This window comes from Epinephelus fuscoguttatus, linkage group LG15, assembly GCF_011397635.1.
Source record: "Epinephelus fuscoguttatus linkage group LG15, E.fuscoguttatus.final_Chr_v1".
Classification (NCBI taxonomy): domain Eukaryota; kingdom Metazoa; phylum Chordata; class Actinopteri; order Perciformes; family Serranidae; genus Epinephelus; species Epinephelus fuscoguttatus.
The window spans coordinates 9,988,210-10,014,195 of NC_064766.1; the positions used below are offsets into that span (position 1 = coordinate 9,988,210).

Genomic DNA, 25,986 nt, shown 5'->3' on the forward strand with positions numbered 1-25,986 from the left:
GGTCATTTCTGGTATTTGGGCACAGTGTCACCCTAATCTCAACAACAGTGTCTCTGCTTTCGTAGAATGACTCCACTGTGATCTCATAAATTTAGTTGATAAACTGTATTGTGGTTTTTGGGGAGGATAAACATTATCTGATACACAGACAGTGCCATACATCAATGCCAACAGGACAGAGTTTAAACAAGAATTTTTAAACTATACTCTCAGATTTACTGCAGATTTTCATGTTCTATCAACTGAGGTATCTGGCATCGACTTTTGATGGATTTTAAGGTGTTTGCCCCAGAAACCCACTTTTCTTTTTTTTTCGTACCATGACTGTCGTGGTGGCTGAATTTATTCATTTTGAAGAATCCACCTTTTCTGCTACAGTAAAGGCATTTCACAGTGCATTGCCTCGTAAACTGAGGCCTCTATTTCCCTGAAACAGGCTGCGAGCACAAACATAGGGTCACTGTGGCAGGTGGGTGTGACAAACTAATTCTTGGTGTGCATTGCAATATGTAAAAGAGGCTGAAAATGTATAAATAAATGATTAGTAGGCGGAATAGATTATTCGCAGGTGGCATTAGGATGGGTTTCAGTTTTGGCCGGTCACGTCAGCTCCTCATCCCGTTTAAAAGCGGCCGTCAGATTCCTAATGAGCCGAGAGAAAACTGCCTTTCTCTGGAAAGAGCAGATCCCAGAGCAGTGACACGGTATACACGAGCCGAATATGAATAGACAGCATCCCTAATAGGCTGATTAGTCCTCTTTTTATGCAATATAATACAAGCTGTTTCTATTTGCGCTGTACTTTGCTCATACTTTTTTATGTTCACATGATTTAATATACTGTATTCAGTTCGTTATATCTGTATACTTTACATTTATATGCACACAATCAGGCTTCAGCTGCAAATACTGTGATAAAAACAATAGTCTGTTTAAACCATTTACATGATTACATAACCTGGGAGCTCCCCATAATAATAATAGCGCATTATTATTATAATACCCCAAACTGTTCGGCCTGTGCATAATTACAAGCTGCAAATCTCTTAAATTAGAGACTGCAGATGGAGCGTATGCAGTGTATCATTCATGCTGCTGTATGATGTCTACAGGTATTTAATCAACAAAAGGGAAATGCCTCATACATCCTCCGAGCAGCTGTGGTGACAGTATTATTAAAAATCACCCATTAATCTAACCCATTACAGATTCTGCCTGCATTGCACTTAAATTGTATTCCCATTTGCATTTGATTTTGGGGGGTTTTGGAGAGGTCTGCATGCGCACATCCACCAACTCCAGCCATGAAATTTTCTCTGTCTGGTCTGAGCGGGCAGAAACAGAGATGCAATTTCATGCCAAAAGAGTAATAAAATTGAACAGCGCCGCCTGACCTGCCTGCTCCCAGCGAAAAGTGTATTTGGGGTACTCGTATAAAAATTCTGCAAAAGGCATATATTGTAGGATGTATAATTTACATGCACTTTCAAAATAAATGTACACTTCATGTTTTGTAAAAGTTGGTTTAATACCTTATATCTTCATCAAACTCTTATACAAAACCTTGTTATGAAACTGGGGACTGTTACAGGGAGGTAAAGTGTGTGTCCTACATATAAGGAAACTATAGCAGTGCAAATGCCCTTCACTTTGTGCCGCTTTTAGCTTGTAACTGCACTGAAGGCCCTTTAGAAACTATATCTGGGTGTTACAATGTGAAAAGGGCAGATTCTGTATTGTGACTTGTGCTACATGGACACAAAGCTGTGTTGAAACTACACAGAGGGGAATATTTCACTTTCCTCCCTTTTGCACCTGCCTGCCAGTCTGCCAGATTTCTAACATTAGTAAATGTTTGTACACTTGTTCTCAGAGTGCCTTTGACTTTGCAAAAGTCTTCAAGCCTAAAGGGAAAATAAGCAAAGACCAAATAGGCGTCTTATTAACATATCATATGGGTACGCGTCACATAGTTGTTCTTTCATTAGACCTAGAGCAGGTTAGTCTCTGTTTTTACTTAATTATATTTCAGTATATTAAGAGGTATAATTTGGAAATCGCTCGGGGCATAAGATGTTGCTTGTCTTGAATGCAATATCAGTTCGGCTCAATAAAATGAAACTGTCAAGACTACAGTATAGAAGTGAGCTGAACTGTGCTGAATACGAACCAGTCGTATACAGATGAGTTTTCACCTTGTGTGTATAACTTGAGTATGAGCCATAGGGCTGTTGATGAAAATGTACTTGATGCTATATTGTAATGTGCTTGTGATCATTTGCCATACAGTAGAGTCTGGCAATGTAAGAACAGAAGGAATCATTTATAATGGTAGCCCAATAACATGATTGTTTGTTTACATGAATGATCATCTCCCTTTATTTATGTTTGTTTGCTGCCTCAGAGCGTAACTTCGATATTTTTCAGTCTGGACGACATTTTCCCATGGCGTTGTGTCTAAGTGAATAATTGGAGCAACGATTTTCAAAATTGGTCCAGTATTAAAAGAGACCGCTGCAGCTGGCAGCGGGGAAACAGGGTGCAATGTAATCCCCGCAGGCAATTGTGCATTGTCAATTTATGTCCATTTGAAGTGTTTGTTTTCGCAACTGACAGGCTCAGATTGTTATTCTAAGTGTGTGAGAACATTATGAGAAGGACCCTACATAGATAGACCTTTTTGTGAAAGAGTAAGATCCTTTTTGTTTAAACAGAAACAGCCACAAAATCGCTATCATCAAACCCACCAGACTCCGTTCAAATAACCAGTCATTTTATCTTCATTAAACACACTTCATTTGAAGTTGAAAGAAGCAAAATAAAACTCCCAAAGCTGTTTGATTCCTGTTTCCACTGGTCCAACAATCACCAACTTTAGTTTGGTTGAAAATGATCCTGTATTCAGCCAGTCAGAAGTGAAAATACGATGGTTCCATACACCCTTAAATCTCTGTTTATTTAAATAGAATCTGGTGGGTTTGGCGATGTTAATTTTGAGTCTGTTTCTGGTTAAACAAAAAGGATCTTATACTTTAAGAAAAAAGTCAATCTCTTTAGGAATCATTTCCATAACATTGTCAGTGGCAAAAATAAGCACTTCTGGTGGACATAAATTGACAGAGCTCAATTGCCCGCAGGTATTACATTGCAATTTGTTTCATGGCTGCCAGCTGCAGTGTTCTTGCTCAATACAGAGCCAATTACAAAAAAATGTTGTGCCCATAATTTACTAACAAAACCAGTGGAAAACAGGGCCCAGGAAGGGAAATACCGAACTCACCCATTAAAGCTACTGAAAACTTTATCTGAAGTATTTTTTGGATATTAATGACTAAATAGGCAACACCAAGATTAAAAACATATTTCAAGGTATTTTTTTATTTATCATTCATTAGCTTAAAAGACCAACCCTGACTAGTGCACAGAGGTCCGTCAAATGGCCTTGTTCCAACTGAGTCACCTAAGGCGAATGAGTCACGCCAATTTTAAACTAATGAGAGCACAGAGGGAGAGAAAAGAATTACAGAAATCTGTCATATGAAATAAAGCTGTTCTACCATTGGCAGAAAATAAAAGTTGTGTTTATGGAGATCTCATCACTGATAGTAAGAGGCTGATTGACAAAACACACTTTTAGATTTGGAATTTGAAAGTGATTATGTAAATAGGTATTTTTATGTACATTTATTAAGAGACAATTGAATAATTCAGAACTTTTCATCTCATTGTCTCATGTTTTATTTTTATTTTGTGACACATAGAGGCACTCATGCAGATTGCTGCTTTTGCTGTGTCCACAGCGTGCACCAATAAAAACCAATAACTTCTGAGAACTGTCAATCAAAATTCAGGAATTGTTTTCACCAGCTGTGGTTAGCTCTGCAAAGTTGTCTTGCTATTATATGCAGTATTCAGACTCCATCTTCAGCTGAACCTATTGAATTGTATTGAACCTGCGCAAGCGCTGCAAGTTTTCCCGCCATACAATACCCATTTAAGGATTCATTCTGATGAAGGCTAAAAAGGCTGTTTGCAAAATGGTAATACATTGTGAGTAGTATCCCAGCAGGCAGTAATGTTATGGCAGTGCTGTGTTGTATAATGGCTGTATAGCTGCAGCTGTCAGAAGCTCATATGAAAGACTTCTATGGCTACATTTACATCCTGATTGTATTTCAAATATTAGTTCATGTCACACTTGAAGTGCTTTTCATAATAGGTGTTTATATTACAGTTCATCTAATAGAGGTTTGAAATGTTTCCACCGCTAAGTCAATTATTGGTTTAATTTAGCAGACAATAATTGAAATTTTGTATATTTCAATATTCTACATTTTTCTCGGTGTAAGGGATGTTTTTTCTGCAGGCTGTACAGACTACCAACTCAAAGCCATTGAATGAAATACCTTCAGACAATTCAGCCCTCTGAGATAGAAATAATAAAACACGCTGTCTAGCTGTGGTCAAGGGGGACATCCATCACTCTGGAGCCTGACAGCAGTGACTGGCTGGTACTTTATTCTGATTAAACAGCAAACCAATAAAGTGCTACAGCCTTAGTCTGTATACAGAATGAGACTTCAATAATCCCCTCAAGCAAGGTAAATTCTTATCCCAGCTATTATGATTATTTTTTTTTATCATTTTGCTCTCATTACTCAATCACAGCGGAAAAAGGACATGAGAGATAAGATTATATATATACATATATATATATATATATATATATATATGCGACATGTTAAAAAAAATACACCCAGATTTTGATCTGTCAGCCAGATGAGCAAGCAGGAAACCTCTCCAAATCCACAACTGTAATTATTATACCTCATGTTCAGCTTTGCACAAAGGTTACCTGGTCAAACTATAATAACGGTACCTTCATGTTTTCTTCTGGTCCAAAGATTAAATGCAATCATCTTTTTTATCATGAAAAATGTAACTGTTCAATGCTGTCTGGGTGGCAGATGGCGTCGTGATTGCAATTTATTCATGTTATGTAACAAATTGGGTTTCTGGACTACTGAGCGAGTCAGATCACAGCAGAAAGTTCAAATGATCATATTATAGGACGGTTTTGAGCATCTTTCCTTGAAGATAAAACTAGTTTATGCACAAGAATTCAATTTTGGTAAAAGGATACAGAAATAAAAAAACTATTTAAACCATATAAAGCGTTCAATATTAAATAACCAATTAAGACGTGAAATAAATAATCATATGAATACATAAGTCAAATTACAATATCAATAAATTATTACATAAATTCACACTTTTTAAAACTCATTATAATTTCAACATGCCCTTTTCTTAAAATTCCGTTTCAATTTCATAATGCCAGTTTTCATGACAGTGTAGTTGTCAACAATGTTTACACCCTCAGCCGATCACGTGTCCTCAACAAAAGGTTCAGACTAAACGATATCAGCCTGATTATAGCCCAAGCTGGCTGTCGTAGGGTGTCAGCTCAGATCGGGAACAACAATGGGTGTCAGCTGTGTCAATCCATCGTTTATCCCGTGGAGTGTGTCATGGTGGATGACAACTAACGCCACGTCTGGGAGGCCTCACAACAGAACCTTCCTAACAGAAAGACTAGCTTGTTCAAATTGTTTTTGCCTTCCAAGTTGTATTCCCTTTACAGCAGCAACTTTGATCATTAGGGGCACAGAGAGAGCTTCTTCATCTCTTTTGTAATCATGGCGAAGCGAAAGAGGAGTGATGTGAAAGATAAAGATAAAGATGTTGTTGCTGCTGCAAGTGGAAGTGTGAAACAGAGAAAAGGTTAGTCGTTTTTCTTTCTCTTTTTTGGCTTTTCCAAAAACAAGACAGCCAGCATCATAGCCTACTCATTGCTATGTCTAGTCTCAACCTGGCACACAATCCCATAATACAACACACTGCTCATTATAGAGTAAACTACTGTCGGGAGTAGTGAATGATTAAACCAGGGAGTGATTTTGGATAGCCATAGAGCAAACACTGAACTGATCAGCTGGTTGATACTGCTATCATTTGCTCTTCAATTTCTATGTAGATAATAAATACAAGCTCATAAGCCAATCAAGATAGGTAACATGTGAGTGTTTTCAAGCTAAATAAAAGGTGAGGTTAGTTATTTAAGCAATGTCACATGAGAGGGAGTGCTGCTGTACAGAATATCGGCATGGCTGTGACTCCATCGTAGGAAGATAATCACTACCACCGCAAACACAAATAGTTGGACTGCGACTGCTAAGCAACACATAAACATTCCTGCAAACTACCTTGCTACTTTGTGTAGCTCTACACGTTACCGCAGGCCAGCTACTTTGTATCATGTGCATTAATCTGTATGTTTCAATTCATTATGCAGCCACTGCTGCCAGTTGATTGCTGACAGTGGCTTTGAGGGTACATGTGTGATGAGCTCAATCAGACAGTATACTGCAACATCTTCAGGCTTCTTTCTGTCCCTTTGTCCTTTGACCAATCATTATTTAACTGAAATGTTATTTGTGGAAATGTGTTCTTCTTTGCAGTGCAAAGTTTGTTAGGATGACACTTAATGTTCTCTAATTAACAGTTAATGTAAACAGAATCAGAACACGGGTAAAGTGAAGTGATACATGTAAGTCAAAAGCCCCAGTGCTGTTATAATCTACATTAGCACTCATGGAATGCCTCTTGCCGTCCAGTCAAATTGCTTGTCAAAACCATACACTGTATAAGCAATGGACATAGCAACCGTGACGTCACCCATAGGTTTCTGGACTGCCATTTTGAAGCCTCCAGTTCAGCATTTCAGGCATCGCCATCTTGGTTTATTGGAGCCAGAAGTGACATATTAAGACGAGAGAGGGGGGTAGATTTGACTCACAGGCTGCAGAGATCGGTATTGACGCCTCACAGACAGCCTCTCAATCAAGCAGCCCCGTTTGTAACTGTGGGCCTTAATAAAAAGTACATGGTTGTGTTATAAAAATTTCCCCCCTGTACAGTTGTCATGAATGTTGAATTAGCTATAGAGACCAAAATGTTTTTTTGTACCAGGCTGGAAACATGTTTAATTCTGGTGTAAAGTTTGGCATTTTTACATGGTGGTCTATGGGGATCATTCAGTGAAATGCAGCTTTTGGCACTTCCACATTGGCTTCATTTCTCAGCCTTGGAAGTTGCCACTTAGTTGGAACTAACTGTTGTATAATATCCTGCAGCTGTGCACTGTGTTTATTTATAGACCCAGTCCCTAGTTGGTTGATTCAGAATTAATTTAGCATTTTGGTGCCCTAACTAACAAGAGCTAGCTGGCTAAACTTGGTAACAGCTGATATGTCTGCTAAGAGGTTGGGGTCACATGCTGACTGGCTGATAGGTGAGGTGGGTGGGCACTGGTGACAACTCCACTTTCATGAAAAGTGGCATCATGAAGTTAAAGTAACATTGGGAAAATGTCTTAATGAAATATTAAGAGACTTTTTAAAAAATGTTTTTTTTTTTTGCATAAACATTTCAATAATAAAAAGAGGAATTGAATTTTAAACAAAAGTTTAAATTTGAGGTTTGATTTGTTATTGCATTTCATTTATTCATATGATTGATTATTGCTGATTTCTTATGTATTTATTTAATATTGAACACTTTGAGCTCCATACTCTCGTCGCCCCACTGCCCACTGCCCACTGTGCTTTCAGTACCTATATTTGCCATCTCAGGCACGGTGGCGCTGTACGGGCCTTCGTCAAAGACAGGCGGGTTGTCGTTGATGTCCTGTACCCGAATTATGAACTGTGACGAGGGCTCCAGGGCACGGTCTGTCTGCCTGTCGGTGGCCGTGGCGATGAGACGGTACTCGTCCTTCTCCTCACGGTCGAGCGGCTTGGTGACGTGGATGTTACCCGTCTTCTCGTCTATCACAAAGACCGAACCCGCCCCTTCGCCTCGCAGGACATACTTAGTGCGTCCATCATTCCTGTCCATGTCGGTGTGGAGCTAGGTGAGAGAGGATGGTAAGAGGGGCGAAGAGAGTGAGGAACAAAACAGATTAAATGGAGGCAATGAAGTAAAAGGAAAAACAGGAGAAATAGAAAGTGAAAAGATGTGAGAGGGAAGGACAGACAGGGACAAACAGGGTGGAAAAGAAAGACAAGAGTAAACACCAGTTAAAAATTAAGTTTGTTTTTACGAGACAGGCATTGAAGACAAAACAAGCAGATTATCCTCTGCATGCCTCCAGGATATAATGAATTTAAACAGAGGCAGACAAAAGAAATACGCACAATACCTCCCTCTCTCACAAACTTTCCTCGCATTGTACTAGGCCTCATGTCTCTATTCCTGCAGTCTGAGCAGTTATGAACCAGGATCTCCTTGATCTCCAATGATATCCAGAACACATACTCTCCTGCTCACTCTTAAAGCCTCTATTCACTTCCCAGCAGCTGTGGAGAGCTTACTAGTCTGCGCACATGCAGTACCCTGGCTATTTAATGAAAGCACCAAATCAAAGGAATAATGAACAGTAGGCCAATCAATTATTCCCTAACTAATAGGTGTGTATAAGGGAGAGTAGAGGGGTGCATGGGAGTGGGACATGCTGTATCGATCACAGCCTTGTGTTGAGCTTTATTGGATCAGCGCCTGGTGGGATGGCAGAGCAGCAGAGCGACCAGCGTCCTCTCATGCAGGGAGAGGTAATATCAGGGAAGGCTCCACACTGTCCTCCGTCCCCGACGAGAGAGACACGCCAGCGGGATGCACCCAGCACATCAAGATTCAATCTCATTACCCCACACCTACGTGGATCGAATAGCAACTGTGACCAAAAAAAAAAAAGAAGAACAGTGCTAAATTAGCCACCTCTCACAAGAAAGTGTGACATTGTGACTTTAGACGGAGAGAAGAGCAAAGAGCCGTGCTGGGGAGGGGATGGGTAGGTTAGCTCAGGAAAGCATTGTTGCATGGCAACAGCTAAGCACATTTGCTAAATGAAATGAGAATGGATACTGTGAATCGAAATGTTCATTTACTTTAGATCGCAGTTTTGCAAAGGGGGAGAAATGGCATGGATACGCCAGCTTCCCAGGGGGTAAACGATAAGTACGGATGTTGACAAGGTTGTTTATAGCTAAGAAAGCAATCATAAGTTCAGACTATCTGCAAGTTGAAAGAGAAAATTGTGTGAACAATTTGGCGCAAAGTCAAAAGTTAAACAACACTTCACCTTGAAAAGATCCCTTTATTCAAATGATGATGCAAATTGGAAAATCTAAAAGCACTCTAGCCAACATAGAGGGTGTTGTGTGAGAGCAGTATGCACTCAGGGAACTAGAAATAGAACTTAAGCTGCTCTGAAGTCTTTTGTCTATATCCATGCATCCTGTAATGTAACTTAGGGGTCTCAGTTCTTTCAACTTGATTCATGCAAATGTATCGAACCTTTCAAACCTGTTGAGTTTTAATACTTTTCACAAAGTATAGTGTGACCATACTTTGTGACACTCCATTATAGTACAATCACATACGACAGCTAGTGCTGCCCACCGGACAAAACTTGTCTTCAATGCATTACCAGTCATCATGTACATGTTGACATTGGTAAAGATAAAATATTCATTTTATGCATTGATTCAGAATCCCTCTTGTATGAAGGTGGGCTGTGTAAGCTCAGTATGATGTTACATAAAGGTCACTGACCAACGATCTCTCCTCCTTGAGGGAAATGTAGCAGACGTCTCAGATATATCAGCCTTGTGCTGCATTTATGTGGTGTCGGAATAATCTGAAAAATTAGTCCACTGTTAAATTTCATGGCTCAACTAAAGGGTTTCTTTCACTCTTCATCATCAATGTTTTCTTTAAATGCTCTGAGCAATAAATGCTCTGTAGCGTCCATGTTGTTTCGACATTACAATTTGATGCTGATGAACACACCGAGGTTGGAAGAACAACCATCCAAGAAACACGTGAATACAACACTGGCCTTGAGCAGTGGTCTCCACTAAATTCTGGTTTAACACATCTTGTTCACTCACCATAGCAGGCGGTGTAAGGCAGTACCCTATCAGAACAGCAAGTGGGAAAGACGGGGATTCATGAGCACTCAAACCTACAACAGGCTGACCAGGTACATACAGAACAAAAAGAGTCATTTAAAAAAATGTGTTTGTTCATTTTCACCCATCACTAATGTTCATGTTACCTCTGTTCCTATTTATAGTTAGCTAACAGTTAGCCTGTGGAACTATTGTGTCATTAACTGAAGTGACCATGTGTTAAATTCATAATTCACCTAACATCTTTTTCTGTAAATACCAAACATTTACCACTGTAAGCTTAGAAATGTGGAAACATCCAAGCTAAGCATCCAAGCTTGCTAACTGACCGTCTTGCATAAAAAAAGTATAAAAAAAATGTCCACAGACACATCTCAAATAGCTCCATAAACTTTGTATGTTAGTATTAAGAATTTATATTTCAACCAAGATACAGCTATACATTGCTTTTATGTCAATATCCGTACACAGCTCTGCGGTGCTCCTGAGCAGGTGTGTCTGGGTGCACTCGTTTGTGAACTACTTATCTAATGGTCAGATTGTAGAGCATGAGCTTTGCCAGGGAAGCCCCGTATTTAACCTCATTTCTAAAACATACTGAGCAGATACACTGGGCAAAGGACTGCATTATCATGCTGAGGTGTATCAACAAATTTCTCTGGACATTATATTTTTTCAAGTATGAAAACTCTCAAAAAGCTCATTTTGATTGGCAAATCATTTCAATACATCATCACATAACTTTTGTCAGTGTGTAGACTCGTGCACTTTTTTCAACACAACTCCATCATTAAACCAGTTAATAATCATTAGGTTATGTTAACCGATGCTAACAGTTACTGTGTGTGCATCTGGCAGGATCTGGCGACTGACCCTCGGAGCAGAGCTTACACTCCTGCAGCAGCAGCTACAACCCATACAGTCCAATCTAGTGTATTTGAAGGAGTTGGCAGTTCAGTGTGCTGAGATGCCACCAACACATTTGAAAGTATGTCTATACTACACGTCACTCCATTCACATTATGGGTATTGAATAAAGTACTCTGTTGGTATCAGTATCACTTTCGTAGTATCAGGACCCTGAAACTGAAGCAGCTAAATGGAATTGTATTATTTACACCTGTGATTTTCCAAATGTGGTATATCAAAATGTACCTAATGAAAAAAGGCCAATCCAGACCATAATCATCCTGTCCAACAGCTGTCCCCTGCTCTTAACTCACTGATTAGTCATATAATCAGCCACAGCTCATATTGCCCTTCTCACACCAGTCCTTATATAGATTGGCAATAGCACTGCAAACCCAGGTTGCATTTAAGACAGACTGCATAGGCTCTTAGGATCCATCTCCAGTGACCACTTGTGATCAGATTTCTCTGCCCAGCTCAAATATGTGTTGGCGCACCATCTATAGCTATAGCAAAGTAAACAAATGACCCCCCTCACTGACCTCTTACAGATAGCTCTGGTACAATTTACAAACCTGGCAGAAAAAAGTGCTGCAAATGTTCAGGCAAACTAGTGTGTGCCTCAATTTCACAATCTATTTCAAAATGACAAGGAAACTGTGCACAATCAGTACAGGGTGAGCAGAACAGTGTGAGCTTGACTGCCTGAAAGTACCAGTGTGCCAAAAGAAACACACACACTTTACTTATCACCACCCATAGAAAAATCTACATGTACAAAGCCAACAATGGGCCATATCTACAGTATCTTGGCAACCAGCAGGTAAGCTATTAGGTCATGTTATTCCATCATAGTTTTGGCTGCCCTGCTTTTGTTTGTTTTTGTATTAAATTGTACAGTTCAGTGATAAAAAGTGAGCTGCAGCCATTTGCTTTGTCGCACTACCAGTGTGCCTTTACAGGTTTTGTTATTAAAACGAATTGTATATTGTTGCAGCCAGGGTCACACAAGTTCATTGAAAAGTCTTAAATTTCAACCTGCACTGAGTTTAGGCATGCTCTCATCTTCCATCTTCTGTGGGGGCCAACTGGGGCCAATTGGCCAAAACACCCGGCTGGTCAGGACCACCATGGGAGCCCGGTTCCTCACTCTTCTTAACGAAGAGCCATTAACAATCAAAGTCTTAACGGCCCTGCAGCTTAACGAGGGGACTTAACGAGCTTCTTAATGAAGCCCCGGCCATCATTACCACAGTGAGCGGTGGCAGAGCTGATTGAAAGCACCGCTCAGAGTCATTCTGGAGCAGGAGAGCCCGGCCGAAGGAAACCAAATCCATTTAAAGCTGACCCCTCACCCTTATCTGTTCCTCCTAGATTAATAGGAAAGTATAATAAGGAAAACGCACTTAACCAGATATAATGGCTATGGATATTTTATGGCAGAGCCTTGGAATATCTTTCAGCCAACTGTCAGTGTGCAAGAATATCCAAACAATATTATAACAACAACTGGGTATCACCATCTTTCACATCCGCTTAACTTGAATAATATGACATCTCATAACTCCTGCGTTTCATATCCCCCTGATATACCATCAAATATATCAAGAGCCAAACAATATCAAGCCACTGGCCACAAAAGCCAAATTTACTGATGTGTCACCTCTGCTTGGAGAGTGATTTCAGTCTGATAAGCTGCCATTTCCATTTTCCCTGGCACCAGTTGTGTATGCAACACCCAGCCTCCCCAGACTCCTAAATCTCTTCAATTACTTATATTATCATAAGGTAATATGCTTATACTCATATACTCAATTTCACATTTTTGCAATAACCATAAATCATGAAACGAGGAGGAAAAGCACTCTGCCAACCTCTAAATCACTTAAATAACTAATACCCCATATACACAATTTCACATTTCTGCTGCACAATAAATCATAAAAACACCAGGAAAATGTGTTTTTTTCCACCGCCATGCATTAGCCTAATGAATGTGGATGTTTTCCCCCCACAAATTCAGTGTGTGTATGTGGTCGCTGTGCTTGTGTGAGGCAGAGAGGGAGGTGAGGTTACAGTAGCAGGAAAAATTACAAACTGTGGAAAATCGGCTGGCAGCTCACGTGAAACGCCAAAAGGCGTACAGCGACACCGCTGAGCCCTGCGATTGGCAGCAAGGTTCAACTCCCCGAACACATGAGGGAGAGTTTGTGAGGGCACGCAGGCAGGTGTGAGAATATCCTCCAATCTCCTCTGCAAGGAGGAGGGGAAGCTATTCATCTTCTGTGTGGTGACTTCAAAAGAACCGCAGGCCTATAGGACAACCGTGAGCCCCCAGTCAAATTCCACGGCAAAGCTGGGTGGTGGTATCGCCAGGGGCTGGGAGTGAGCCAGCTCTTTCATATCAGCCAGGGAGTGTCAAGCAGGGCAGAGGGGACAGGGTCAGCCAATCGATTTGGAGCAGGCCCACCAATTCAGAGAGATGTCTGAAGAAACAGGGCTGATCAGGGAAAACGGCAGCGAAATTAATTTGGGACAGGGCCCATATGAGTTCAGAGAGCCTGTTTGAAATGAAACTGTGCCTTGTGGCCAGCCTACCTACCACTGAGATATCATTAGTTTTGCTTGAGGGTATGTGTAAGTGTTTGTGCGTGTGTGTGTGCGTTTGTGTGCATGTGTGTCTCATACTATACGTGACCATTTTAACAACAATCTTTCCAGGTGTGTGCACATATGTGTGTGTGTGTGTGTTGGCCATGGTAGCTTTAAAGAAAGAGGTGTAATGACTCTGAGTCTCCTTCTGCCCTGGCTGAACCTCCACTTGGCACAGTCATTGCACAGAGTGGACAAGAAGCCAAGGCGTGACTAAGAATATGTGTGTGTATGTGTATGTGTATGTGTGTATGTGTACTTAATGTGTGCCTGTGAGTGTGAGCAGCGCCTGACCTGGAGAGAGAAGAAACAGTTGAGAACAGGCCAGGAAGTGTAGGGCGGTTAATAGAGCACAGCACAAAGCTGAGGCCAACATCTACACAGCGACTAGTAATTAAAGTCAACAACTCTCTGGGCTGGCTGTGATCAGCTCTGCCATCATCAGACATCTCCGCTCTCTTTCCCATCTGGAGAGCAATGGAACCCCATCTGGACCTCAGGAGTTCGAGCTATAACACACAAACACCTACACACACATATACAAACACAAACAAGTGCGTGGATCCAGGTATAGAAGGCTCTGGTGATGTCTCTCAAATTCAAGGAAGGGATTAACTGCATCCATGTGATTTAAATATAACAGGTAAGCCATCATAATTAAATGGTGAGGTTAAATGATTTGAGTTGGGAAAGCTCAGTTTAAGAAGAGATGTTGCTATAGGAACACGTCCCGCATCCCTAACACATTCAAATCTGAAAGAACGCAGTGAACTCGCTATCGATGCATCGGGAGATGCACCCTATTATTTTCCTAGATAATGCTACATTGTGAACAACAAATCCATGCTGTAATCATAGAAACAGTGGCGTCATACACTTACTTATTTTTTATATGTCACAATAACCACTGAGGGTGAAACTTGCGTTTTGGATGTTATTTAATACTGTCTGTGTTTTTGTTCTGGTGCTCTGCACAGATCTGTCACCTGTCTGTCGACCAGCCAGCTGGCTCTATAAAACTCTGTGCACGAAGACGACTGTGTCAGCGACCAGGTCTTGGGGAGACTTGGATGGACAATTACCTTACATTTTTAGGTTCATAAAATGTGCCCTAATTAATGAATATGTAGGATATTACTACAAACATTTCTCTGATCTCAGAAGACACGCCCTATTTTTTTCCCCTTTGATAATGTTACATTGTGATACTGTGACTGTGTCAATGATGACCCGATGATGTTTTACTGTCCAGGGGACACATTTCTTAGCACATATATCATATGTCTCAAAAAGTTAAAAGGAAAAGTTAAAGGAAAACTCAGAAAGTAGGAAAATAAGCATTGAATCATTACATTTATACAGTAGCTTATATAAATTTTAATGGATGGAAATAGAATTTCTACGGGAATATAACATATGAAAATCATATATCACATTTGATTTACTTGATAGTGGATAGATGATTTGGGTGTGCTCTAAAATCAATTAAAAAGATGTGACATTTGTATAATGTTTTGTAAACAGACTGTATGAAGACACATATACTGTCTAATGGTTTTATGAATAAAGTTTCCATTTGGGGGATTTTAGAAGAGAACCATACAACATCAAACACAAGTTCAACCCTTCAATTTGTCATGAAAACACTAGATTTCTTGGGGACACTCAAGTGACTCAATGACTCAATGATTGGCCACTTGTAGGTCCCAGGGACTCACTACATCGAAAACTCATCAGTATCTCTGCCTTAGGTGTCATTTAAGAAACAGACAAACAAACAAATAAACAAGAGTCTCCCTTAGTACTAGTTTGGAAGAAATAGGACTTTCCCTGAAACAAAAGCCTAATTTAAACCCAAGTTAATACGCATCATTCCTTATTTATCATTTGATATACTCACTATTAACTGAACTAATTCACTGGAACAGTACTGATTTAACACTGTGATTTTATTTGTCCTATAATTGCTACCACATTACCTGGTTATTTCCAGAAAATATACTGGAAATTATGAGTAAATTATTCAGAAATTGCAAACCCATAAAATAAAGCAATGCCAAATTAGCTCTTGCCATAATATAACACTAAAAATGTGTTCAAACCAAGAGCTACTAAATCAACGTTTATTAATACTGTCACTGAATAAGCACACCAGGCACATTTAATTTGCATACAGTCCCTAACAAGTCACTGATTATATCAAAGGAAAAAATTATAATTTGGGTGTTATTGTCATAGTTTTGGGCATCATTTCTATCGCTGATTATAACCGATTTCACTTGCTGGGATGTGAAAACATTGGCACTGCTAAAAATTGGTCAAACAAAAACAAAGAAACAAGCCAAATGGTAAAAGCTTTTACCAAAATTGTCCTTGATAAACATCCATCACAGTGAACAGACCAAGGGTCTGTTTTTTTCAGGGCAATGAGGGATTTATTATCAATAATATTTGTGCACACAATTGTGATTTATTTTACCTTTATATCAAATGGATTAGATGATTTATAAACTGTTGGCTTACTTACATCCCGTCTAATCACCTCACTGCTTGTTTCTTGCCCTGCCAATACTGTAGTTATTACGACGGTGAGTATAATGTTATCATAAAAAACAGAAATGATGCCAAAACTATGAGAATAAGAGCCGAGTTATACTTTACCTTTAAAATTCTTTCACCACAATTTCAATAAAGACGATAATTGTCGTGATGTGAAAACACTCCCTGCTGGGCTAACACAAACCATTATAACCACATAAAACATCCATAAAAAGTATGCAAATTGTGTTTCTCACAGGTGTGACACACACATGCATGCAAATTTGCTCGCTCTACTCCGACTGCTCGGCTCTCCTCGCTAATCAATGCAGACACACATAACAAAAACACCTTCCAATTATGCAGAGCCACTCGAACATAAACCCCCCCAACAGCAACAGAAGCAGAGAGCAGCCAGCCTCTGAGGAGCACTTGTGACTTCAGAGGAAGAAGACCTTTGTACTGTGACAAGTTTTAAATTCCGTCTGAACTTTCAATCAAACCCATTCTCGCAGCGAATGTGGGGGGAAATTCCCTTTTGTTCTGCGCTTGCAGTAAAATGTCAGACAGTATTGAAAACAGTCTCCTCTCGCTCCTTGTCTGTTTGTCTTACAGCCAGACACTGTTTAAATACGTCATGAGGAGCGGCAGTTAATTGTTTAGCATTGATCCACCATTGATTCAGCATTGAAGTTTGGTTAGCGTCGATTGCCTCTTTAATTCAGTTGTGGTGTGGACATGTTGCCCTGTTCTCGTTTGATCTAATTCAGTCTGTCTCTGGAGGGCACGCTGTGTGGCCTCCACTTCAACACACACCACACACATACACACACAGACTGTGAAATCCCTCTCTGTCACACACACACACTTCCTCCCACTCACACACTTCCTAATAGAACATTCATTATTCATCATTATTAGACTTTTCCTTTTTACACCATAAGCTGTTCAATGCATCTTGCCACTGTTCCCTTCCTCTGCAATACATTATTCAGGACAAAACTGTGCTTTTAGCCTCAGAGTATGCAAATCCCACTTTTGATTATCATAATCAGCTGATGTATGAGAGGGAGTGTGTTTGTAAGTGTGTGTGTGGCGGCTCGTCGGGCGATTGTTTGTGTTTTATTGCTTCAGTGCTCCACTCTGGTGGTGTATACTTCACATTATATTTTTAGCCGAAGGAGACGAGCTTGGAAAAGGCCACTGGAGGCTTAACTCACTGCTGTACATTTAAAGGGCAAATCGCCCACATATATGCCACCGCGTGCCACTGCCAAGAGGAATGGCTTTTACCATTAGGAACCAAAAGTCTGCGTGATTTCATGTCTGTGTCTGTGTGTGTGTGTGTGTGTGTGTGTGTGTGTGTGTCTGTGTGTGTGTGTGTGTGTGTGTGTGTGTGTGTGTGTGTCTGTGTGTGTGTAAAGGAAAAGGAGTAGGAATGAAAGGGGATTTCAAGTGCTTTTTTATCTTTTTCATTATTTTGTGATTAGTATTGAGTTTTTGTGAAGGGGGGAGGGGGCACGATTGATTTTAGATTTTTTTTTCTTTTTTTATTTGCTCCAAATGAACAGGTTGTTTTAGACTGTGATGTGAAAACAGTTACAGCCATATAAACAAAGAATAATAAAGTAATTATATTTTGCAATGTGCAGGAATATTCAGAGCACTGATACAGCAGCAAATAACTATTTGGTATTAAATGATATAGTGTAGTGAAGGAATCCTGAGCAAAGAATAATGTCACACTCACTCTGTGTGTGTTGTAATCCGAGGATCTCTGTTCTTTGTTGTGTTAGACGGTCTTGCCGTGTGTGCACTAACACGGTCATTTTGCAGGTGAAGTATTCATTTAACAGCACTGGCTCTGTCAGCAATGTTGCCAGTGTTAGCACTGTTCACACTGTTAGCACCATTAGCTGCTAGTGGTCGTCCACCTCTATGTTGAGAGCTGTGTGCAGACAACTTCTGAGTCATAGAGATGCTCTGAATATCATATAGACCTACTTTCAAAATATAGAGCACACTGTACTGTACTGTTGGAACATGTCTGTAGGGTCCTTGTGCTTTTAATATAATTTTACAAGGTGTGGACAGTATATACTACATGCTATATTAATAGAGTGTGTCACTGCAGTTGAATTATCTCAGCATGTGTTTGTGTTGGCCCTGGCATGCCTCTCAGGATGCATTAAAATATTAACCTGCGTGCCTGCATCTGTCAGCAAGCTGAAGAGAAGATTCCCCTCCTCCTCCTCTTTTCCTCCCATCTTCCTCCTCCTACTTCTTCACCTCTGTCACCCGCCTCCCCTCCCACCAGGTGCCACCTATCACCTGCTCACTGCTCTTCCCTGGCCTGCTGCTCGTCTCATCCTGACCCCGCTCTCTTCTTCTGACCTGCCCTTGCCACCTCCCTCTCTCCCTTGGCTTCCACTGCTCACACCAACTGTTGGGTACAAATAACCACCCAGTTTCCGGAAGGAATAAGTGTTCAAAAACATTAGTTAAAATACTAATGTTTTTATAACAATGCTAGAGAAATTTAAAGCTGCTCTAATCCCTATTTTTATATCAACAATTAATGAAAATTTTCAAAATTGTCCGGTGTCTTTGTGCTTGTTATTTTGGTATCACAGTTTAACTGTTTGGTTCACTCTCATAGCTTTTATCTGCCTTGTTTTCAGCCTCAGCAGGCAGCTGTTTTTAACAAAAAAGCTCTCATAAACCCACTGTACACTGCCTGTCCAGCAACAAACAGCAGACAGACTTGTTGGGGAACAGGGAGCATTTAACAGTTAAAGAGCCAGATATTCTGGTCAGGATTTAAAAACACAACTAAAAGATAGTGAATATTGGATTTACATTTGCCAGGTGGCCAGAAACACGACTTCAAATGAATGATAATGTGGCTCCGCGTCTGTTGGATGTGTAAAACAGGCGACTGTTTGCCTACATGTTCACCATAACAAACATACTTTAAGTAGTAGGTTTAAAAAAAAAACAAAACAACAACAACAAGACAACATAGCCGCCAAAACAGACTTGCTCATTCAAATTCACAAGAATTAAGGCTATCATAATCCAAATAAAGTCTTTGTCTTTCAGTTAGCTTCCAGCAGCAACCTCCGGGGCTGAAAATAAAGTCAACATGGAAGGCCACTTGAGGCTCAAACCAAAGCAAGCCTATAGAGTGGTGCAGGAATGAATTGTAAATCCTATAAATGAGTTACCATTTTAACACTCCTGGTTCCATCATCTTGAAGTAAATCTGTTTTTGTTTTGTTTTGTTTTTTTATAAGTTTTTGGTTAGATGCCTGACATAAGGCCTCTGGTTAACTCAAGCTTAAGGGCCTTTCTTGTTTTTTTGTAAGACATAAAATACATCAGAAAATACCCTATTTGTGAATTTTGAAGCGTTTAGGTGTCTTAAAAAGGCAATTACTAACAAGTGACTTAATGAGACTACAGAGTGTCACCATGGCGACCATATGTAGTTTGTTTATAGCCTAAAATTAGCTTTATATTTCTGGAAATTGCATTTACACTTCAAAAATAATAACAGTGGGGTTTGGAGATTATCTTGCTGAACAAAATGTGTAAGTATTATGAGCTTTTATTTGCCAGAGAGCTTATTTTCTGCAATGATTCCAAAATCCAATGGAAAAATCCTAGTGGCTTTACAGTATGACAGAGATACCAGGGTGACACTAATTTCCATGTTGGCCTACAAAAAAAATGTCATCTCTGCAGTATTCTATCTCCATAGGCTGTATATTAATGCCCAACTTCACAACAGAAATAAACATTTTACAGCCTGGTAGAAAAAGCTATCCAAATAGGGTCACTATTGGCTTAAAAAAAACAAGAGGGCATCAGCCAAAAAGCCAAACTCTGGGCTTAAAAACAGTAGTCCGGGGCGTCGGTGGCTTAGTGGATAGAGCAGGCACCCCATATACAAGGCTGTTGCTGCAGCGGCCCGGGTTCAGCTCCAGCCTGTGGCCCTTTGCTGCATGTCACTCCCTCTCTCTCTCTCTCCCCCCTCATACTTGACTGTCCTATCAATTAAAGGCAAAATGCCCCCAAAAATATCTAAAAAAATATTAGATAGCTTTAGACCTCAACTTTCATCCATCTTACAATTTGGTTTTCAATGTGCATTAAAGCCTCAAGGCACTGCCTGTGTCACTGTAGACTTGTGCTGTGTCTCAAATCACATACTTCTGTACTTACACTTACTGAGAAGTATGGAAAAATGCAGTGCACTATGAGCAGAGTTGGGTAAGGGTTACTTTAAAAGTAATCAAAGTACTTTACTGCGTTACTTTTAAAAAAAAATAACCAGTTACTTTACTGCGTTACTCCCTGAGTCAACTAACTCAAGTACTTTTAAAGTACTTCCAACATTACTCCCTGAGAAAAGTAACTCAAGCACTTTTAAAGTACTTTTGAGTATTCTACATTTCCTATTGGGCAATTGACCACAGGGCGCTAAGCCTGCATTTTTTGTCTCCAAAATTAAAGTTATGGACCACTTGCCCTTCACTGAGATCCAATTCTCCCATCACAGCCGTCACTTTGACCAGCTGAAACACAGAACGATCTGCTGCCGTAGACAACTGTATGACAACAACATCCCAGCGTTTTTAATATTTCCTCTAGGGATGTTACCACACAGAGTAAAAGGGAGAAATGATGGTGTGAAACAGCAGAGGCACTTTGTCAACCCGCTGAGTTAACGTTACTGTCATTAGCATCAAGCTAGCAGACGTTACGTCCTCACGGTCGGACATAAAGTAATAACATTAACAAATAGCAGCGGGGCTTTTACTCACCACAACTGCAGAGGCTCCCAGCTTCATTTGAAACAGACTACATTATAGATGATCGTTTATTTATTAATACGTCTGTATCTAGATTTACTTTTTATCCGTTGCCGTTGTCTTTATAAAGTTAACATATCGCACCGTCATTTCAAACTCAACACTTCCTAAATTTCTTTCAAATTAAAAGCCCCTTATAACCTTGGCTGAGAAAATCCCTCCATTTTCTAAATAGGCTTTTATTCTGAAACATTTGTAGGAACTTGTGGAGCTTCAAATGAAGCTCCTGCCATCTGCTGATGCTCTTAGGTGACTACATCAACATGTCAGCTGGCACATGAACAGACACACAGTGACTCAAATAATAGTGAAAGTAATAAAAATAGGACAAGAATAACCCAATAACATCACACACGCTGTGAAAGACGACCGGGGATAATTGGTGAATACCATTGTGTAGTGTGTCACGTCTGTCGGCCAAGTCACGGTATGATTTTATGACTCCACAATCTTGTAATGTGACATAGTGACTTTCAGAAGTCGTGTAGCGTGTACCAGGCATAATGCAAGTCCTGAGTCTGACCTGTCTGTCAGCGAGTCCTCCTCCACCTTTTTTAGACTCCACCATAGACAACGGCAGCATTTTTTCTACCACGTAGCTAGCCACAAGCTTCATGACTTCTTTCGGACTGATAGGTTTAACGTTATCTCCGTTATTAGAACCAAAAGACAGTCATTGCTGTTTGAGAGCTGAAGGACCAGCGTTCTAAAAGTAACTGAAGTAACTGATGGCTTGCTTGAAAATGTACTCAAGTATTTGACTACTCAAACAGCAAACTAACACGCTATGTTACTCGTTATTGCAAAAAGTAATCAAAGTACTCTAACGCGTTAATTTGTGACGTTACTTTGTAACACGTTATACTCAACTCTGACTATGAGTACCCGGATGTTGCACTCAAAACAGTCAAGAAGTTGAGTGTGGAACTATGGACACTTCTCGCCCTCAATGGTCGCCATCTTGGCTACATAGCAGAAGGGGAGGGACCACTTTTCAAACTGAAAATAGCGGCCAAGGACTGTGCAACCGTGAACGTCGCTGCATTGCACAAATACATGTGTTTTGCACTAAGCACCACTATACTGTTGTTGGGTATAAACCAGCAGTATGTTTATTGGGTTAATTTAGCAGTCTGTAATGATTTGGTTCCGCAAACAATAATGCTAATGCTAGTTTGCTAACTAGCTAATTTGTGGTCATCATTTCCAGTGAATGCACAACGTCCATGTTTGTTTTGAGACAACACTACCCTGTCGAAATTCGCGCACTATACCAATAAGTATATAATGCACATAGTATACTACATGGAAGTGTACTAACGGAAGTATGTGATTTGAGACACACCATTGGTTGACACAAGCTGGTTCAATTTAATATGACAAAACCTGAAATCCGATTATATTTCGAATTGCTTTTCATCTTTGTTATGCTGTATGTCTCTATCTTTATCGTCCCCTAAATGTAACACATTCTCACTTTGAACTTAACAAATACTGACGCTTGGTCAGTGGCCTGTCATGTCAAAATATGACATGCTAGGTACCCCTACTGCATAAGGGACAGCATGTCAATATAAACTTCCGTTAACACCGGAAATGTACAGTTTCTGCTTGTTAAATGAATGTCTTTTTGAGAATAAACTAAGAATGTAAGAATGTTCACCTCCCTAGGTTTAGATTTTTGCTACCAGTCTCTATGCAGACTTGCTCACTCTTTATACTGCAGCATCAACAAATGCTGCCATCCAGTAGGTCTCATATTGCTGCTAAAGGGTGTCTCTGTGCCTCGATGTCTGATGCCGATAAGCCACTGACAAAGCAACAGTATTTGATATTTGGAAGTAAGCCAGGGTTGCTAAATGAGTATGGTAAATGGTAAATGGACTTCCACTTGTCTCATGCCTTTCTAGTCTTTCAACCACTCAAAGCGCTTTTACAACACTTGTCACACTCACCCATGCATTCATAGACCTGTTCATACACACGGTGCTCATCAGTTAACTATTCACATGCACTCACATATGGGGTTCAGTATCATGTCCAAAGATACTGCTATATGTGGTTTGATGAGCTGAAGATGGAACCGATTAGTGGTAGACCAGCTCTACCTGCTGAGCTTCACCCCCCTGCCAATGTTGCATCAAATTACTTTAAAGTGGAATAGGAGCAAAAATTCTGTTCTGAAAGTAGATTTGTTACCATGTTTGGATTCCCAACTTTGCTGCCTTTAGTGCTGGAATCCAGTCCAAGAAAACTAAAGCTCAGAAGCTTACCCAACAACCTAATTCACCACAGCATTAATGTTAACATGGGAGCACTCTGCACTGATTAAAGCAAACATTCATATTTTGATTTGATACTTTGACACCAATGATGTTAAGCAGAGATTGGTTACAGACCTAACATGCCAGCAGTTCATCCATTGGTAACCGATGGCATATTTATAAGCTAAAGTTCAAATGAGATGTGTTGGGCAACTGTGGTGATTAACTGATCAGATCCTATGATTAGCTGCAACTATCCATTTCACTGTGGCTGCCTGAGGGTGAGTTGTGTCACCTTACAGCTCTTTCCTTGATTCCTCCCTCTCTCTCTCTCTCTGTCTCTCTTTCCATCATATGACTTTTCTTCTTCCTCCTCAGCCTCCTCTGCCCTCCTCTCTCGCTGTGCCCTCCGCTCCCTGACTCACAGCCTCTTCAGGGCCACGGGGAGAAGTGGAGTGCGCAGTCCAGGCCAGCGCATAAATATTAGCTCAAGGTCACTGAGCTCACACTGGGCTATGCATAATCATGAATTCAACTCCTGCACAGCCTCTTCACTTCCCATATTCCCTATGTCACATTACAGCACACTGGCTAAACATTCACTCTATGTCTCACCACCGACACGGCTAACCTTGAAGGGTTAACCTCAAGCCATAAACCAGCTGTGGCTCCAATTTGTGCTTTATTTTGTCATCATATTACCTTCAGGTTGTTAAGGTTGCACATATACCAACCCAAATTTCCAGGGTTATCTACAAATGCATTTTCATATTAAGTTGAAAATGGTACAGATGTATTCTAAGCGGTTCATATATTCCTCAGAGATAAAATACTGCCATTCTCACATCCGGGAGAACGACGCTTTAAATTCAGAAGCTCGCTTTGCTGATTTGTTCGACATTATCCCGAGATGAAACACGGGCTATAAAGAGAGAGGGGAGATTGGAAGTAAAGAAGAGAAAAGCAGGCTGTGTTTCCTTTGAATTCCATCTTTAATAGACTCCACAGTTTCCCCTCTTTTCTTCTTCTTCCCTTTCTCCTCGTAGCCTTGTTCCCTCAGTCATCCCATCTATTATTTTCTCTATGTGATCCTGCACCCACTCAGCACAGAGACACAGATTTGAATGTGGTCTCCACAGGGGCTTGCAATAAAATGGTATTTAACTGCTTCCTCCATTCTCTCTCACACTCTCTCTCTCCTCTTGTATTTCCCTCCATGTAAACCCTGCCCGTCCCTCGTGCTGATGCCCTGGATTCTCAGCTGCCTCCTTTCATAACCCTCTCTTTCTCTCTCCTGTCTGTCTTTCCGCGGCTCGCTTCAGGCCTCGTCGGGCTGAGAGGTCAGCTTTAGAAACGTGTGTGATCTCTCCCTCCTTCCACTCCTCTCTTTTTCCTTAAACTGCCTCACACGTTCTTCCCCTCCGTCAGTTGTAAGCTATTAACCTTTCCTCACTTTCCACCACTCTCACTTTTTTTTCCCTCCCCGCCACTCTGCTCTGTGTATCCACATGCCATTAACGCTGCCCTTAATGTGCCGTACATCCCCTTTCTTTTTTAACCTCTCTCTGTGCTCTCTCTCCGCTTTTACCCCCTTTTCTTCCATGTCACCCCTTCGTCGTCCTGCATGGTAATCTCGCTCCCGTCTGTCTTGTTATCTCCCCCTCTCCTCCCTTCCTCCAACACTGTAGTCACTCTCTAATTGCTGTCTCACCCCTGCTGCGCTCGAACCCGGAGGCTAAATGATTTCTACAGGGAGCGTAAGAGTGGAAGCACATGAAAACACAGAGCTGCTTGCAAGGAGACATTTTTTTTTAATCATTATTGATGAGTTCCTTGTCAGGTGGTGTGTGTTTACAGTTAGTGTTGGCCCTCCTATTGGCACCATCACACACTCGTCTCATTTTTTAGATTTTTTTTTGTCTGTGTGACTCCATGCCTCTCTCCTTCAGTTTCATAAAGGACCCTTTTATCTGAGTAGTGTTCTTTCTGACTTTGAAGCAGGACTTACAAGCTCTCTGTGTTTTGTGATGTGTTTGTGTCACAAATATGTATTTAGAATCTACAAGTCTGTGTGTGTTTTTAAAAAAAGTGTGTTTAAGTCTGCCTCCGTTTCAGGGGAGGGAATTAAACATGTGCGTACAACCTGTTCTCATTCTGAAGTCATCAAATACTGCTGCTTGGTCAATGATTTCCACATCAGACACAGAGGAAAAAAGCCAAACTTTTACAGCGGCATGATACACCGTCAGGGATTGTCACTTTATAACACCGCCGGATGGCATGAGCTTGTAACACCGTGGGACAACAATGCAACTTATGGACCTGGGAAGTCTCTATGGGTCAGGCAGCAGGGGTGGTGGATAGATCCAACAAACACCAGACTTCCATCCAGGAGCTCAGTGTTGTCTTCCTGTATGAATGTTGAGCCAAACCATGTTTTTGTCTGTTTTTGGTCTAAACCGAGGTGTTTTACCACTGTAAGACTGCATACATCTAACAAGAAGAAACTTTACAGCTCCTGTGAAAAGAGAAGACACAATGCATCTAACGACGTAAACTGACTCAATGTCCCAGAATGTCAACAACAGACGCACACAGGATACCAAACACGAAATATGTAGACCTCAAAGTCTACTGACCAAGCAGCGATATTGACAAGTTGGGAGTGAGAATATGTTGGTGCATACAGCAGCAGTGAAGTATTCACATATT

At 40.6% G+C, this 25,986-nt stretch overlaps 1 protein-coding gene across 1 annotated transcript in view; it reads right to left on the minus strand.

Moving 5' to 3' along the window:
- Positions 1 to 25,986, minus strand: part of LOC125902183 (cadherin-2) — a 170,207-nt gene that overhangs the window by 74,954 nt on the left and 69,267 nt on the right. The window contains exon 3 of the mRNA XM_049598347.1: positions 7,677 to 7,971. Coding sequence (XP_049454304.1) covers positions 7,677 to 7,971 — 295 coding nt within the window. The remainder of the gene's footprint in view (positions 1 to 7,676; positions 7,972 to 25,986) is intronic.